The following is an 18827-nucleotide window of genomic DNA, read 5'->3' on the forward strand; positions in this document are numbered from 1 at the left end:
AGTTACTTCTTTTTATGTCCAGTCTATGTTTACTCTCAGTAGAAAGTACAATGCATTTTACAAACTATGACGTGCATTTAATATGAATTAGTATGATTTCATTTCTTATAAGACTGAACATGTGCAAATTTATTTTTAGACTAATAATGTACAATTAGACATACTTTAACAATGTAAGGGAGAACTGAGTAAGACGGATACTCTTGGCAATACGGACATAGCCTATTATTTGGGAATCAGTTATAGCGAATATTCTCTGTATTATGATAGGAATTTCAGTATATGCACGGTACTCTCGATGATAACATTGAGTCTAAACGACATAGTTTACTTTTGTCGGCTGGCTTATGATTTTTGTCACGTATCAAAGTGTATTATTTATTCGACCAAATAATTTAAACATATTAAAAATAGTATAAGGTTATACTTAATATTTACGTAGTATTTACTTATATTTAACCCATCCGTAAACTCGAATTCTAATTATCTTCTTTTTTACTTCATTTATAACCTTAAAAGTTTTTTTGCCTGTACTGGGCAAGACGGTCCCGGGCAAGATGGGCATCGCTAAAATTGAAATTTTTTTCGTTTATTTATTTATTTGGAAAATTTTGCAATTTGATTTACCAAACAATATTAATTTATTTGTTTAAAGAATTTTTCACATGCATCTTATCAATTATTTATAGTCTATTTTACTTTAAAAATAACAAAAAGATTATTTATTTTCATCTAATATATTTTCTTAAAGTATCCAGCAATTTTTGAAGCTTTTAAAATTTAATTAATTTTTTATCAATTTATTGTGTTAATTTATAAATAATTTACAGGGCTGTCAATGTTGTTTGTTGTTATGCCTGTTTGACGTTAAAAATATGATAAATGAATTTTTATTTATTTACTTCCATTTCTTTTGTCTCTTATAAAAAATGTAAGGTGTCCGTCTTGCTCAGGTCTCCCCTAGCCTTATGACTACAATTTAACGAAAAAGCTAAGGCTTACCGATACATGTGTAGAATTGATATAGTCTGTTTTCTTGATAACTTTTATGATGTTTCATTGTAAACAAATTTGTTAATAAAAAATACATTTCAGTTCCTAAAGAGGCTGACAAATATTCGCCAATTGAATAATGAATGGTGATTGCTTCTATTTATTAAATCAGTGTTTTTCGGTGACCGTTTAATTCGGATATATCTAACTATTTTCGTGAGAATCCATTTACTACGATTCATCGTGTTAGGCAGAATTGACGTAAATCGACCTGCAATACCAGCAATAATATATAGTTTTCTCAGTAAATTCGTTTGTAGTTGATCTAGTTTAAGCATCCCTCTATCAAAATTGTTTAGTAACTTTCGATTACCAACAATGGTGTAAGCTTCGAGAAATTTAAAAATCGGTAAATTGACGCGACCATTTTTTATCTTAAAATCTATGAACTAGCTTATGCAGAACGCAGGTGTTGTAACTTATGTCCAAAAGTAAATTGGAGAGATAATTTGAAAAAATGCACGAAAATAGCATTTTATTGGCAAGCCTTTTTATAATGAGTGATATCACTTGAAAAAACAATAATTAATTTACTAGAACAGAAGTGACAGAATATCGATGGCACTTGAAAAAACTAGCATGTAAAAAAAGCAATAAAGCAGGACACTTGAGCTATTTCTCTCTGTCTCCCACGTACATCCGCAACGCAGCCGAATCACCTTCCTGGTATTAACGATAAATCGTGAGCGTGTCATCCGTAAGGTGCAATTTAGTTGTAGGGCCGTGGCACGCGAAAAAGCCTCTCTCTCTCTCTCTCTCACTCTCTCTCTCTCTCTCTCTCTCTCTCTCTCTCTCTCTCTCTCTCTCTCTCTCGACGAAGATTATACGTTGAGGTGTGCATGCCTGAGTGTGTATGTGTCGAAGCCGCGAGATTTTGTGCCTGCTTGTTTTCGTCTCAGAGTTCACCCGATAAATCATTAGTCGAGATGAGGCCCTCAGGCGCTGCGTTTCCGGGTTCTCTCCACTCGACGATTTTGAATTCGCCTCTACCTACAGCCGGCTGTTGCTGCTGTTGGTTGGTTACGTTGTCTTTCTGCGGCGTGCCTCGCAGATGTTCCTCGATCAATTGGAATCTCGACTGCTGTTGACCTACCTTTCGCGCGTGGCTTTAATTTCGAAAACTTCGCCGACCTAAACACTCCGATCTGCCGAATTATATAGCGACAGCTGCCGATTTCCATTCATCTCATGAATTTTAATTGTTTCTTTGTGTGAAATAGTTTGGACGACCCCGAATTTTGTTACTTTTTAACTATATTATACGGCGATATTTATTTAGTCAAATATCATTGTCGCAAACAGATTCAATTTTGACTTATAAATACGAAAATGATTGGAAATACGAGTATACTAAAATAAAAGTTATTGAAGTGAACTGCATTGTTTCACTGTTATAATGCTCATTTTAAGTGAAGAGTTTCTTTGTTCTGATGCAAATGGTAATCTATAGAAATTTTCAAGGATATCTAGTTCCTTTACTACTTGATAACGATTGACTGATCTGAATCGAAATATGATTACAGTGACAAAAATAAATCAAATGCAATAAAACGCTTAGATAATTATTTACAAATAGAATAATCTTATTTAGTTTGAGAAAGTGGAAACGTCGATAAACGGATACAAACAGAGAGAAAGGATGAGCGAGGAAGCAGCGGCATGAGTAAGTACTTTGCGAATTCGAGCGTTGCGGCAGATGGTCTATAATGTATCAGCGGCGTGTCGGCGTAAAGTTCGTTCTGCCAATACGTCGAGTCGAGACGAAGAGAGAAGGGCGGCGTCGCTCAGCAACAGTAGCCGAAAATTTCGGGCGCGAGAAGAGCTTGAAGAGAGAACTTTGCCCGATACTCGCATTATCGGATGCATCGTTTTAACGTGCGAGCCAGCGAGTTTCGTCAAATGTTCCAAAACCTCGTGTTGCATTTCTTGCTTTAACGAGTGCATTCACAGTCACGATCACTTCTGTACTGTAGTTAATGAATAAATAACAACTGTTTGGTTTTCATCGATCTCTAATAAATTCATTAAATGAATTTTATTTCAACCTAAGTGAATCTTACAAGCTATTTAAAAAATTATTACAAGATATTCCGGATATATTCAAAACGTTTTCAATCCGATAAAATGACAGCTTATATCATCAGAGAGTGACACACGTACATAACTAAATACAAACGAGATATGTATTTTTTATTGCCGAACTAATATAAGTTTTACTTTTACACTTGATTATTTACAAGAAATTGACTTAAAGCTTTGATTCCAGTTAAATAATAATAGAGAAAAGGAGTGATAGCTTGAAAGACACTTAATTAGGAGATCAAATCGTGAATCAATCAAACATATTTATTATACATAAGTAAAAAGCTGATAAAATGTATTTTATTTATTTATCGAAACTATCTTTAGTAAATTCGTATTGCCCTATAAAATTAAAGTATAATATTTGAAATGCGATAAAAAATTCGATATACAAATAATATCGTTGTAAATAAGAAATCCTTAGCTGTACTAAGTATTACTGCGTATTTATTTCCAATTGATCAGTACTATTAGAGACTACTAAAAAAGTATGAATACAGAACCAACCAAAAGCGGTGCACGAAGAACGGACAGGAAGAAATATTGGGAAACGCTGGCAGCATTGGCGCACGCATCCAATTACGCAACTGTATACAGCTGGCCATTGATTAATAGCACCTAAACAGACTTTTCGCGTGCGAGGACGGAACAGCCGCTAATTATGCCTAAGGCGTATATATCAATTTGATGTCTTATCATAGAGAGACGCGGGTGTGGCCGAGCACGTCGTCGTCGGCGCTACTGTCGAGTGAACTCCCGTTGCTCCACTAATAACCATCGAGTCCTACTATATATGCATAAGTGGATTTTCCAAGAGGTCCCCTCGAGACAAAACGCCCCGACGCTCTCCCACGGTATGAATCGCGGCTCAATTGATCGAGCTCATTGCCAACCACAGCATTTAATTGTACTGCAATCAAGTCGCTGGCTCGTAAAAGCCGATCCTCGTCGTCGCGTCGACGCGCTGTGCCGCTGAGAGAGTCTTCGAGGCAAAAAGAACAAGGGAAGCCCAGTGAGAAGCCCGGAAGGCGCTCGAGGGCCGTCGAAGAAAGTCAACGTAATATACGAAGCCGACTGCTTTATATATATATATATATATATATATATATATATATATATATACATACATACATATATACGCTTGCTTTTTAAATGATAGCTGCGTGCATCCGCGTGCTGCATGCACCGTGATCAAGTCGTTAATACGTTGCCAATAATCACCTCATTACGAGCAGCGATTTATCGTGCTTTATTTCACCACGCTACGTTGTGATTTACTTCATGGCTCATTTGACGTGTGCTCCAATCAAAATACCTTGATTTACTCGGGCAAAATAAAAATAAACAAAGCACCAACCTTGTCAACGCTCAGCGCTCAAAAGTCAAGATTCGAGTGCGTAGAACCAAATTAATGGAGAACGCAGATGTACCTAACGTGTAAATCAAGGCGACGCTGAATTTATTGTCGTATAACTACGCGAGTTACAAATCGTCCGCGAGTAATAATTAATCCGCGTTGGGGAAGTGGAGGGGGGAAGCGTTGTAAATTCTCGGCTTACCAAAGACTTGCAAATAGGCGGGTACACAGAGAGGAGAGCGCGCGTAAACGCACTCTGCCACCCCAACTCACGTGTAGCCCAATGAAGGTTCGTACATCAGCAATGATTTGTGCAACTTGAATAAGTACATCCGTCACGTCGTGGAAATCATTAGCATGTCAAGCATCGGATGTCCCGAAGTCTAAATCACGTCCCCGCGAGCTTTAACCGCGAAACATTTGCACGTGAAACGTGCTACCGAGAGAAAGAGAGAGAGAGAAAGAGAGAGAGAGGGACAGAGTTCTGCCTCTGCGACACGTTCTGCGCACGACCTCATCGATCATTAATATTGCCACGCATTCATGGCTCTGATAAATCTTGCACGGTCGCACAACGAATACTTTTGCAAATCTATCGATATGACTGAGCTTTGTGTGGCGATTAAAAAGAATCTTCACGATGTGACAGAGAGCTCACCAAAATGTACCCTGTGGAGATGGCTTTAATCTATTCTTCTACGATCGCAGCTTGAAATATTAATCGCGCTCAAAAGGGTTGAGAGCTGCATGATATCAAAGCTCGATCTATCTCTCTATCTCTCGTTAGGTCGGCCGTATGTCAAAGCGAGTTCCACTTGCCGAAGACTCCCTCCTCCTCCTCCTGGGTGTTATCACTTAGTTCGTCGCGGCGCGATCAACGAAAGACTCGAGCGTGTACGCTACCACGGCGCAGTTCGCGAACTCTTCCCCGCGCACGCGCGCAAGTCAGCTCTGGCTCAATTATTTAAGTGATGAATGCGTGATTCCGACCACGCCATATGTGCCTTAAAAACTTGCAAACCCAGCTTTTTCGATCCTAATACTTTCAAGTATTAAATTCGCGTTTCACGTGTTACCCGCTCCCTCTCTCCCTCTCTCTCTCCCTCTCTCTTTCTCTTCTTCTCCCTTAATGCATTTAAGCTTATTAATCCCTTGGTAATAGGATATTTGCATGCAATTTTTATTACATGATAATGTGAAAACGTATTTCTGCTATCCAGAATAAAAGTACTTCAAATATTCAGATAAGAAAAGATGAAAATCATCGGTCTTTTTAATGGGAGCTATATCGCACAGTAATGATCTGAATTTTATCGTGAGGTTTATTAGCCTTGTCAATCCATGCGTTACTTATATATTAAATTGTCATTTTGCACATTTTTTCAAATATGCATTTAGATGCAATCTATTACATCTAAATGCATATTTGAAAAACAGTGAAACTAACAAAGTCTCAATGTTTATAATCCATTATTCCATCGTCGAGAAGGATTCGGACGCATTCTTAGCTAGTTTTGTGTGTTTTATTGAATAAATGCATTGTAAACATATACATTATCATTGATCAAAGTATCAAATAGCTTTTGTTTAATCAAACGATCGATCCGTTCAACAAAATCAAATTAGTTGGATTGAAAAGAGCTTGCATACGAGAGATGAATAGACCTTCTATTTTTTAACTTCTAAAATTACAAGTGAAGTGCACCCCTAATTGACACAGCCAGTCGATCCATCATTATTTAAAATGAATATATTTTTGTGTTTTATTTGGCTATCTATTAGTATAAAGTAGCATACTTACAAAATGAAAACTCTAAACTATTTATACAGACCTATGACCAACGTCTATCTCGGCTGGTTAATTTGACAAAATATATTCACATGTGCAAACACCGAACATCGTGATATGTTATATTTGTGAAGAAAATTGGTGACGAAAACATTTTTCAACGTAAACAGATGCAACAGAATACATATAAAACGACTCTATATGATTTCAGAAGCATAAATCGGAAAATCAACAGCAAATATTTACCACAATATAATTTTTTTCTTTTAAAAAAAAGTTATCTTCGTTAAGAATGATTTTTCAGTAGACAATCTATGTCTCGTCTGTTCATAACAATCACGATCACATATTCTACCAATTGTTTTATTTGATCAGGTTTTATATCAAAACCGAGTCCAGTTAATTCAAGTATTTAAATTGAAAAATTGTTGCTGTTTTAGGTCGCTGTGAAGATTATAGACACGAATAAAATATTACAAAAATACGTGCTGAAGAACCTTTACAGAGAAGCAAAACTACTGTCTAAATTAAATCACCCAAATATCATTCGACTGTACGAGACTATCCAAGTAAGTCAAACATTTACTGTCAATATTCAAGTTCATATTCAAGTTTATTATTAGCGTCTTTGAACTCACACGTACCTTCTTTATTGCATATTTTAACTATTTGCCTTTAGCGGTTTGAGATTTCTGAGAACTCTGTCGCGTCGACGTCATATGCATTGTTCAAGTTAATTACATATTTCGAGATGTAGTTAAATATTATTGTGTACTCGTAACCCAATTTCTGCACTTAAAAGATTGTTTCTCTAGATTATAATTTTAATGTAGATATCAAATTATATTTAAATTCATCGAAAATTACTGCTGTGCACGGCTAAATTAAAAGGCAACAAGCTTTGGCGCAATTCGAGTGATTCGCAAATACGAATCAAAAGAAAAAACGTAAAATGCAAAGAGGCAAATCAAACAAAAGCTCGCATTAATTAGCTTTGACGTTTTTGCAAGCTTTGAACGGCGAGTTTTGTCAATTCCACGTATCCGACACGGAACAAACTGAAAAATGCGGGCGAAAAAAATCTATCTCTTGCGCATTTTTTTTCTCTCTCTCCCCTTCTCTCTGTCCCATACTATACACGGGTGAGCGCCAAAGCGTGATGGGGATACACGTTAAAAAGCCGTTTTTTTGTCCTCCCTCGTGTTCTCCTTTTCCCCATTGTTTTTGTACGATAGGAGGACCGACGGACTGGCGGATAGAGCGAGACAGAGAAAAATCACCTCTATTTCCCTTTTTCATTTTCACTCGCTCGCGCACATATGTATATACGCTCGTGGACAATGGCGCAACAGCTTTTACTTGCGTTTGCCCTTTTCATCTGACCCTCTTTTCCCCAAGTAACGAGAGTGTTACTTTTGTTGTAATTAAAAATATTCAACCCTTCCGTGTTACTCTAATAGTCTGCTCTTGTTGTCAGACTCGATATTGGGGTGCAAGGGTGCGAATTCTCCTGGTGTAAACTAGACTTCAATCGTCTCGACTTAACTGTGTACGGGCATAGCAATGCGATTTGCGACAAAGGGACAACAAAGTTACCCGATGGAAGCAGTTTTAGTGAAATCTTCAGATGTAGATGACAGCAAAATTTTTTAACTTCATTTTTTAAAACCATTCTCAAAGACATAGTATCGAATTCAATTGTAATACTCCAACATTTGTCTCTATTCGAAAGTTCTAAAGTAGCTCAAAATCATCAATTTTGTAATTTACATATGTTCAAAAATATTACCATGAGAAAGGTAAATTTGAAAGAGGAGGTCAAAAGCTTCATAGGTAATCGTATGCTTGCCAAGACCCGTACGTATAAAGCGAAGTAAAGGGGGCGTTAACGCGAAGTATGAATTTCCAGTTATACTTCAGCTTGCACGTGGATGAAGTCGTGCAAGAAAGTTTCAACTTTCATAACTTCCATCAAGACTATTAAACTGCAGGATAGCGTTTGATTTCCATGAAAAATTGTACATTCAATATGTAACGGGGATTCCCTTGGTACTTTAAAACTTCAAAAGGACTCTTACGTACATCATGCCTTTTGTTGCGAAAGGTCATGAATATCATACGATTTATAGTATTTCGTTAACTACATCTATTTTCGTAAAACCTAACAAACGAAATATATTTATTTATTAAGCAGAGTAGTATATATAAATTACGTAATTGCAATAACTATACACATATATTAGAAAAAAATTATCATGCAGCAAAGAAAATAGTTTCATGTCCGCTGATCTGGACTATAATTAGAAACTTAAAATTAAAAGAAAAAATGTCAAGCAAATAACGAATTATTGGACTGTTATTTTCTTCACCAGAATCTGATTAACATTTGTACAACACTAGCTGTAGTATAGTAACACCCTCGATCACTTCCGTTTCTTTAAAAAAATAAATAATATATAAATGATCTTTTCTACGTGATTAATTTTTACTACACGAATAAGTCCAACTACATATGTTACTCTATAGTGTGAAAAAATTATTTATTATTGTAAAATTGAGTTACGTTTGCAAAAAGACGTAAAAACTATATCATCAATAACTATTAGATCTCTGTATTTTGATTATAATTTTAGTAAATACACCGAGCTAAAAAAAATTTGTTTTCATTTCGTGTCTCTATCATAGAGTAGTATTTTTCTATTTTAAAAATAGCTTATGTTCCTGTATGTCATCTGAATACAGTCTGGATGCTGGATTGATTGTTTAGAAACAAACTCTGCTTTAGTCACTTTTGCCTTGATATTGTTTTCTTCAGATTTTTTCTCAATTACGTTAAAAATAGTTTTGATAGGTTTATAGTTTTTGAAGAATATTATTATTTGTTGTTAGAATTTAGAATATAAAGCTTTGTAAATTTTATTAGTTTGTAATCTTTGCAATAGAGTTCATTGTAGTCATTCTGCTTTTTTTTATTAATATTGTCGCTTCGTTGATTCAATAACTTCATTTGCAAATATGATTATTTTGTTCAATGCATCGATGGCTTTTGATTACATTTTATTATAATTGTCTAATATTAATCTTGAATGAAACCTATTGTGATATAAGTTGGAATTTTCACGTTCACATGTACAGGCCCTATTATCTAACAGTATTTTGACTGAATAATTTGTATACTTATAGACTTTCACTGAAAGATATGAATTTCCGTTGAACTTTCTATTTAATAATTATATAAGTTTCTTTCAATTGAATTTACGTTCAATTATTATCTATTATGTCAAAAACAGTTTCCACAGATTTGTATTTATTGTAGATTCTGATGTAGAACATAAAGCTTTTAACAAAATATTAGTTTATAGTATTACACCTGTTAGGATTTTTTTATTCATCTTTGATATTTCATTGTTATTTTTGTTTTCAACTATCTAGAGTTCATTTGATAGTTTGTTATAATGTCCTTATATTATAACTATTTTTAAAACTTATTTTTCTTATTCTTTTGGGGTCCTGTAAGCTATTATATGCATATAGTTTTTATTATTGAATGTTTGGGATAGTTCTTCATAATAGTATAATAGAGATTTGAAAAAAAAGTTTGTTCAATATTAATTAGGTTTTTAACTACTATAAAGTGGTTTTTATGTACTATTTTAAGTAATCTAGTTTGTAAGTTTTGTAGTCTTTTTTATTCACCCTAAATAAGTTCCTCCCCGTGCAATTTTTGCGTAGGAGTAAACACTATTGAATAGTGCATACTACTGTCATGATGCGTGTTAAACTTTATCCTCCTACACCATTTAAAAAATGATCGAGGAGGTAGTCTGCATATTCACGACTATAGGGAACGAAGACTAATGTGTACAGGTACTTAGTTTACCTCTGTAGCATTCCACGTGGACGTACTTCTTGAAGTAACAATGACAATAACAATAACAATACTGAAAGGTTCTTAATATTTCTATGCTTCTAATTTTTAATGATTTGTAGAATATAAAGGTATATTTGATTTTCTTGTACAAATGTAGTAAATGTAGGTCCCATTTCATTTTGTGTTTAGTCGTCACAGCTAGATATTTTGTATTGTGCACTCTGTTTATTCTTTTATCTTGTATATTAATTTTTGAATTTATTGGTGTACTATTGCAATTGGTACCAAATTCAATGTAAGTTATTTTGTGAATGTTGAGTGATAAGTTGATTAATGCTCAATTTTCTCCAGTTGAAATAATGGTATATCATTTATGTAGATTATAAAAAGCAGTGGTCCTAGTTGTCCTAAAATTTTATAGTCTACTGTGTCTAAAGCTTTAGCAAGGTCAAGAATATATATACAAGTTTTTTAAAATTAAGAATGGCGATTCATTCGATAATAAATTTTCATGAAAAAAAATTATGTTAACAACTAATTTTTTCTTTAATTAAAATATGATAGGTTCTTCGTGATGCCATTGAAACTGCTATCAAAGAATAGCTGTAAGCCTAGTTAACCCTTTAACAATCGAGCTTTTGTCTCACCCTATTGCCATTCTTCGACGCTCGGTGATATTCTATATCAAGCTCTTGTTTGACGAGCAAACAAGAGCTAATAGTCGGATTTCCCAGAAGCAAGATACGCTAGAATTAAACTCAATTGCAAAAGCATTAATTAAGCTTGAGTTTTTCCTACTCAAAAGAAATTATTATTTTCATCGACTTCCATTAAATAAATATTACGTATAACAAGTTTTATTATATTTTATATATATATATATATATATATATATATATAAAATATATATATATATATATATATATATATATATATATATATATATATATATATATATATATATATACAAGACTGCTTCTATAAAATATGAGACAGGATGCTTACAAAGTTAGATATTCTTTTATACGGTCGAGTTGAATAGATGCAAAGAAGCAGAACAGTAAATTTTAGCAAATAACAATCGAGTAATAACGATGTTAGAATGACGACTGAACCCCCATTTCATATCATATTCATGTCATCGTTGTTCCATTGTGATATGAAGGGATCTTTTTTACATGTACAATTTTGACGTCCCACGAGATATATTGCTACAGAGTAAAGTGCTGATACTTGTAAGTAAAGATTGGCTTTCGTTAGCATCTGTGAAAACCTATACGTATCTATAATATTACTCAAAGAAATAAGGTATATTATTTTTCATTGTTAAATTTGAAAAATAAACATGCGATAAACTTCAACACAATACTAGAGTATATATAAATTTCATTTTCTCAACGAAAAATATAGAAAAAAGTTAATTTTAACTAATTAATAAAAATGTTTTTTCTGTGTTGCGATATTATCGCAATAAAATAATCTATTATTACCAAAATAATTATCAAACTCAACAATATATTATTAAATGCATTGAAAGAAATTCATAAATCGCAATCAACACGACAGATACATTCTTATATGTAATATTAACGACAATTTTAATTTTGTACCGCATTTTCAGAGACCTATGTTTATCTTGAATGTAATTAATTGACATAGCATTCAAGATTGTTTTATTGAGAAGGTGCTAAGATACGTCTACATGATGGTAGCAGTTACAGCTTTCGTTTAATGAAGAAATTGAAAAAAATGCGGAATAATAAGTTTATACAAAATGTATAAAAAACGACACTCCCGCCGATTAAATACCATGATGCGAAATAATGAATTTAATTGATTAATTAAACTAATAGTCAGTAAAAATGAACTTGTTATTTTGATTTATCCGAACTCTCACAGTTTTGTCTTTGAATTAGTAATAGGATAAGAAAGATGATAGAATAAACTAAAATGTTTTAGGTTTACTCTACCATTATTATTTATTGTACAATATGGAGAGTGAATCACTTAGTAAGGATAACAAAGAAACATCAGAAATGAAAACGAATAGAACAATATTTTTTGCAAGGTTCACATAGCGAAACTAATTTGACCATACATAATCTTTCATATTTTTATAAAGTTTAAAGAAAGCGATATAAGTTACAAAAAAATCGGTAAATCTAGGTTACACTGGGGTATAATATAACTTGTCCAGAGTGTTCTAATCCAGTCCGACTTAACGAACAGCGTTACTACTAGTTCATATGCAATATACGTATGCGAGCTTAAAAAATATCTTTATCTTTTATACAGGAATGTTATGTGAATTACAATGAAATCAGTGAATAAAATTGAATATAATTATCATTTATCTCGGTGGTAGTTTCAAATAACCTGTTATTTCATCAAAATAAATTATACGTTAAAATTCAATGAGGTATAGCTGAAAGTTTCAAGTTTCCACTAATTAGAGAATTGTCCAGAAAATTAAGCAATAATACACTTGAGTAGGCTATTTTTTATAAATATTATGTTAAATATAATTTATTGCTCATTATATATCTCATATTTACAAATACTTTAAGTATTGAATGTACACTTAGCGAAGATTAAACGAAAAAGTGATTTCATTTAATTACAGACGTTAAAAGCATCAAATATACAAAGTAATTATGAAATCGTGATAGTTGCTCGATAATATTATGACCAAAAAAGAACAATTATTCCAAATATATATTTTACGATTAAGTTGATTCTGATTTTGAAATTAGGTCAAGTGAACTAGTTAATCCGCAAGACAATTATCCTCAAAATGTATTGAAACCGCATCAGCCATAATAATTCATGGTTTAAATGCTGAATCCAACAGTGCGGTGCCGTGTACTACCTCGTGACGGAGCTTGCGACAGGCGGTGACCTCGGCTCCCACGTAAGAAGCCAGCCGGGCGGTCGCCTCGACGAAGTCAGCGCGAGATGTTATGCTCGCCAGCTGGCGGATGGTCTGCAGCACATGCACTCCAAAAACATCGTGCATCGGTGAGTGGCTTTTTTTCGTTATCGTACACAAAGCTCTTCCTTTTTTCGGTTCTTCTGCCCGTACACTTGTAGCTTCTTTATTTAAAGTATATATTCAATATGTGTTGGAATAGCTACGCATTCAATAACAATTTAATACGAACATGGAGGCATATAAAATATAGATTAAATTGTAGGTGTTTCATCTTGTTAATCTCTTACACTTGAATCACCATTTCACTTTTATTGAAATTGACAGCCTTATTCCGGACATGAAAACGCCCATTTCGAAAGTGTATGCAATAAATTTTATCACATTACCGTTAAAAAATATCATCTCGTGCCATTACTAAAAGTTCAAAGTGTGAAAGCTCTCGATATTCGTCCCCTGAAAAGAGAAAATAACGCGTGCGAGCCATATTACACATTAATTTCCAGGGTGAATTATAATCGTAACTCAGTTTTAATATAAGAAAAGTATGAGGGAGAAAGCGATCTGTACGACGCAACAGCTAGAAATTTCAATATAATGTGAAAGATGATACGAGAGAAGACGGTGCTCTGGCTGCGGGGCGCCAAAGGGGCGTCGAAAAGCGAATTTCGATACGCGGGCGCTCAAGGTACAAAATAAATTTCGGCCTCCCCTGGCGCACAAGCGCAGAATCGCTAGTGGCACTTGACGGCAAAAAGATCCCGCGACGCGTCTTTCGCCCGACTGACACATAATGCACGGAGCATGTGACGCGAGACCTCGTCGGCGTTCGTGCCCCGCCGAGAAATTTCTACGTACACCAATCGAATCTTTACGCCTTTAGCCTCAAGACACAAAATAAGAAATCCCACCGAAACAATCACTTCGTTTGCAGATAAGTAACGAAAAAACTGACCTTTCAATCTTGATCTGAAAGTTAATCGAAAAGTAGCATTGATCAAAGAGCGAAAAAAGCCTGCTGCGCTGGGCATCCGGCCTGTAAGAAAAAAGAAGACGAAAAAAAAAATGCAAATGGAAAGGTAATGGAATGAAAGTAAGCGGTAAAAACGTGCAAGTAGTAAAAGGAAGAAAAGGGCAGGCATCAAGCAGAACGTCAGCAGCCGGAAGAAAGAGAGAGAGGAAAAGTATGCGAAAGTTGGCCGTAGCGCGTATAGATAGGGTCGACGTGCGAGCGAGCGAGCCCCAGGGCTATAAATTCAAAAGGAACGAGAGAGGGGAATGAAGAGATTTGCGTCGTATACAGGCTCGCACCGGGTGACGATCACGACGACGACGACGACGACGACGACGACGACGACGACGACGACGATGCGCCTGTGCTATACTCGCACGTTCTCTCTCTCTCTCTCTCTCTTCCTCCTTTCTTTCCTACTTCCCGAATGCAAAATCTCAATCTCCGACTTGATGTTGATGCATTGTCGCTCTGGCGTCTCTCCGCTGCATACGTGCTTTCGTTTACAGAGCACGCAGATAAATAAACGTCGCACGCTTCGTGCGTAGCTTGTTAAAAAATTGCAATCCACGTGTCAGCACTGATTAGCGGACCAAATCATCCATCGTTTCACTCGTTACACATATATGCGAGTCGCGGAAGGAAGATCTGGCCTCAATGCCTGTGGCAATTATCACGTAATAATTTAACAAGAAAATGTGCGTTGATGAGCGCATCTACGAATAAAGGTGAAATCGTCAAGAAGTTCAATAGAAAAGTAAATCCGTATAGAAAATAATCTATTGTTGCGTAAGTTTACATTGATATTAATAACTTGCATGCAGAGAGAGAAAGTGTGAATAATAAGATTGCCGGTATAAATTTGAATTGAATTCGCTAGGCGGAAGAGAATGAAATTTATGGTATTAATGGTGCTTACTCAATAATTGATGAGCGTTATTTAACGCTCGTGAAAATTATTGTACGTATCGCGTCCGATATATCTTATCAATGTTTTGTAAGTTTATGCGTTGTCGCGCGAACCGAAGAAATAAAATTGCTCCACATCCTGTAAGTAATAAAACGATCGAATAAATTAAAAAGTTCATCAATCTTGCCGCCGTAGGAAATGACATCGAAATGAATTCGATGACAAAGTGCTGGCGTTCCGCAGGCACGCGGGCCACAATTAATGTCGGATTAGTTTACCAACAAACAACCAAGGTAATTCATATCATTAAACTTCCCCTCCTTGCGCTCTCGCGCGATTCATAAATTAAATTTCTCTGTGCGCGCGCGCCGTCCTGCAAGTGGTAGGTTCGCGCGGGCATCAGTCAGCGTCGTCGAAAGACAAAAACGAAATGTAAAGCAGCTACGCGAATGGTAAAAGAAAAAAAAAAAGAAGAAAAAGCCACGCGAGAGGCGGCAACATTAGCACGCCAACAGCAGCAGCCGCGGCAACGGCAGCTCGCAACTCATAATATACATATACACGCGCGCGCGCGCGCGCATAGGAGTCCCCCCTTAGGGTTGCCGCTGCCGCGCGCATCTGTACACATAATGCGCGCTACTACCACTCGCGAACCAAGCCTCGCAAGAAACGATGGTTAATGGTACATTCCCTCTCTCTCTCTCTCTCTCCTTGGCTTACGATCATATTTCACCGTGACTATACGTTCATGTACGCATATACGTAGAGGCTTGCGAGCACGCTCGCCACGTGTAATAGGTTTCGCGGGCGAGGATTAATCCAACAGCGATCCTCTCGCGCCACCGGTGTGAAATGTTTTCTGGCTTGGCCCAGATTACCCGCTCGCCGGAAAACAATATCGGCGCCGTATGCCTGCGCGCCGTCGCGAATTTTCACATTACCCTCTCGTTGCGCTTGCAGCAATGGCTCATCCCGCGGCGACATCCCACGCGTGCTGGCGCGACGCCACCGCGAAGCGCGTTATTTATGAAATAGGCTATTCGTCACGGAGTGACCTACGCACTTTTGCAGTTACGCGACCGCTGTGTCTCGATTCGCAGCGGAGGACATTCGTGTCTTCTGTTCGAATTACGTTGCACTCTCGCTTTACTGCATTGTACTCTGTAGCTGAGGTTTCGTGGAAAATGGATGAGATCGAGAACCAAGTAATTGAAGCTTCACAAGCTGTAATTGCAGCTTATTGTGAATAGTCATATAACGTATTGTTATTAATTTTTTTCTCCGCTGCATGCCTTTTTGGTGAATTTCAATCGATAGACGTTTATAATTATTACACATAGTGTAGGACAGAAAAAATTAAAATTTACGAGCGGTATATCAATCATTTTTCAACAAGTGAATACTTCATCATTCAATGTCGTAATGAAAGTCGCAGTAGAAATGTAATTAAGCAAATACGTGTGAAGGGGCAGCACATAAATGCACAGAGACAGCAAGCGGTAAAATTTTATAGCAGAGAGATAGATAGATGTGATTTATTTCGCCTGAAAGTTCTACAAGGCAACAAATATAATATATAAATGTTATCGTATTAATTAATACATAGTACATTACAATAAATACAGTAAAATAAAGAGCAGAGCTGAAATACGAAATAGACAAGAGATTGTATGATGCGCATATGAGAAGACGACTAAGCAACGCGTAGTAGTACAAGACAAAGAAAAGAGTGCATCGATTACCCGGAGATAGAGGTAGAGTCAAGATACGTAGAGTGAAATTCACGAAGGATTAGTTGCTTGCGACAATCCGTGGAATGATCTATTTTCGCCAAGTACCAAACGAGTACCAGCATTTTTGGTAGCTTGAAGTAGTAAAGGTAGTACAAAAGCTCGCGCGAGGGTTTCACGGACTTGGAAACTTAACGCATGTTCGTGGGGACGAAGCTGCGGGAGCGTTCGATAGATTTTCTGACGCATACGAGATACGCGTTTTTTTTTCTAGCATAGGTTGTGAATTCATCCAAATGCCGAGATTTTTCGATTCAGTGGCGCATTCTAGTTAAGCATGACCGATAGAGACGCGTGGGAGCTCGGCAAAGTTAACGAGGGCTAGGCTGGATGCGAAGCCTAGGTTCAACACTAGTTAATTAAGGTCATTGGCCAGTACCCAGTGGAAGATGGCTGTCACATCATCATCGGCATTGATTAAAAACATCAAGAGAAGAGCAACACGAAGGGCAGATCATTAGTAAATGTAGCGAAGAATAAAGGAGCTCAATGACGAGCCTTGAGGTATGCCAGCAAAGGTATCGATCCAATTAGAGACCGTGCCACCATTGTCGCTGCCCACCTGAAATCGATTCCCAAGAAATACAATATGAACCATTCAATGTTCCGATCGTGTATACGAAAATACCGAAGCTTACGAATAAGAATATCATACGGTATTCGATCGAAGGCCTTCAAAAACTCCGCTAGAATCGTCCGTCACAAATCATCGAAAGAGAAAGAGAGAAAGAGAGAGTAAAGCGTGCCTGCATGGCCGAGCAAATTGCTGAAAAGACCAAAGTAGAGACCGAAAAAGCTTCGTACTTGGACATTTCCCGAGAGAAATTTGCACGCGCGAGCGCAGCAGCTGCGCTTGCAGTCGACGAATCCGCGCGATTGGCACAAAGAGAAAGAAAAACTGGTATATTGCGTTGCGAGCAGAGCAGGGGGGAGAGCTTACATTCGGCTGTACTGCCACTCGAGAATGCAACAGTGAAAATGAAATTCGAGCTCTCGTCGAAAGGACGCTAGCCACTATACAGATATATACAGATTGGCGGCAAAGGGAGAGAGAGAGAGAGAGAGAGAGAGAGAGAGCGCACTTGTATTTGGATGCTTGTGCTCACGCCATCTCGCTCTCTGCCCATTACTTCATCTCAGCTGATCCAGATTAGAAGAGCTATAGCTTGCCCAACTTAGATGTATTTCTATTCCCTCAACCTGTGTGCACGATCACACAACTGGGGATCAAGGCGGCAAAAGCGAAATATAGAAATAACCCTCTATCTCTCTCTCTCTCTCTTCCTGCGCCGAGAGATAGAGCCTCCTACGCCAAAAATTAATTAATAAAATCTATTTCACTGAAAGCACAACAGTCCAACAGATTTGTACAATAGGGATTTTATTGATTTTGTTACTACCATGTCGAATTAGCTTACAAATTGCTACTAAGATGGTACAAGTTTTTTATATTCACTTATGTACATCTCCAGATCGATAAAATGTGTAGGTACAAAATACAATTAGAGAACAAAAATAGTTTGCTACTTACGACTGGTATATAACTACGCGAATAGTTTCACCTTATTACATTTTATTGATTATTCGAAAACCAAGTTATTTTGATAAATATTTATAAGTTGCTTCGATTCTGAAACTACGAGACTCGATAAAAATGAAAAGCCAAAACCACGATATAATTTTATAATATTTTTTTATTCAATATGATTTTCAATGATTTATGACAAATTAACAAGCAATTTGTTATCAAACGTCACTCACAATGATTTAATGAAAAATAAATGCTTTATCAGTTTCATCACATCGCATTATAGTACTGAATCAACCAACTTTTTATAACGTAATGAATACACATATGCTAAGGTATAATCTTGGGAATTTGTTATTTCGTTGTTTCTGTTTCAAGTAAAACTAAACAAGCTGTATTCATCATATACCTGGTAAAAAAATCAACTAACAGACCAAAGCATTTCGTAAAATACGAAGTCTTCCAAAAATAAAAGTATCATATACGAGTGGGTAAAAGAATATCTT

At 36.2% G+C, this 18827-nt stretch overlaps 1 protein-coding gene across 1 annotated transcript in view; it reads left to right on the plus strand.

Moving 5' to 3' along the window:
• The window catches only part of LOC131665217 (uncharacterized), a 119172-nt gene extending 105998 nt beyond the window's left edge, over nt 1–13174 (plus strand). Inside the window, exons 3-4 of the mRNA XM_058936961.1 lie at nt 6722–6850; nt 13004–13174. Coding sequence (XP_058792944.1) covers nt 6722–6850; nt 13004–13174 — 300 coding nt within the window. The remainder of the gene's footprint in view (nt 1–6721; nt 6851–13003) is intronic.
• Nucleotides 13175–18827: the final 5653 nt, after the last annotated feature.

The sequence above is a fragment of the Phymastichus coffea genome, unplaced genomic scaffold (genome assembly GCF_024137745.1).
Source record: "Phymastichus coffea isolate CEN01 unplaced genomic scaffold, Cenicafe_Pcof_1.1 PCOF00048, whole genome shotgun sequence".
In the NCBI taxonomy this organism is placed as follows: Eukaryota; Metazoa; Arthropoda; class Insecta; order Hymenoptera; family Eulophidae; genus Phymastichus; species Phymastichus coffea.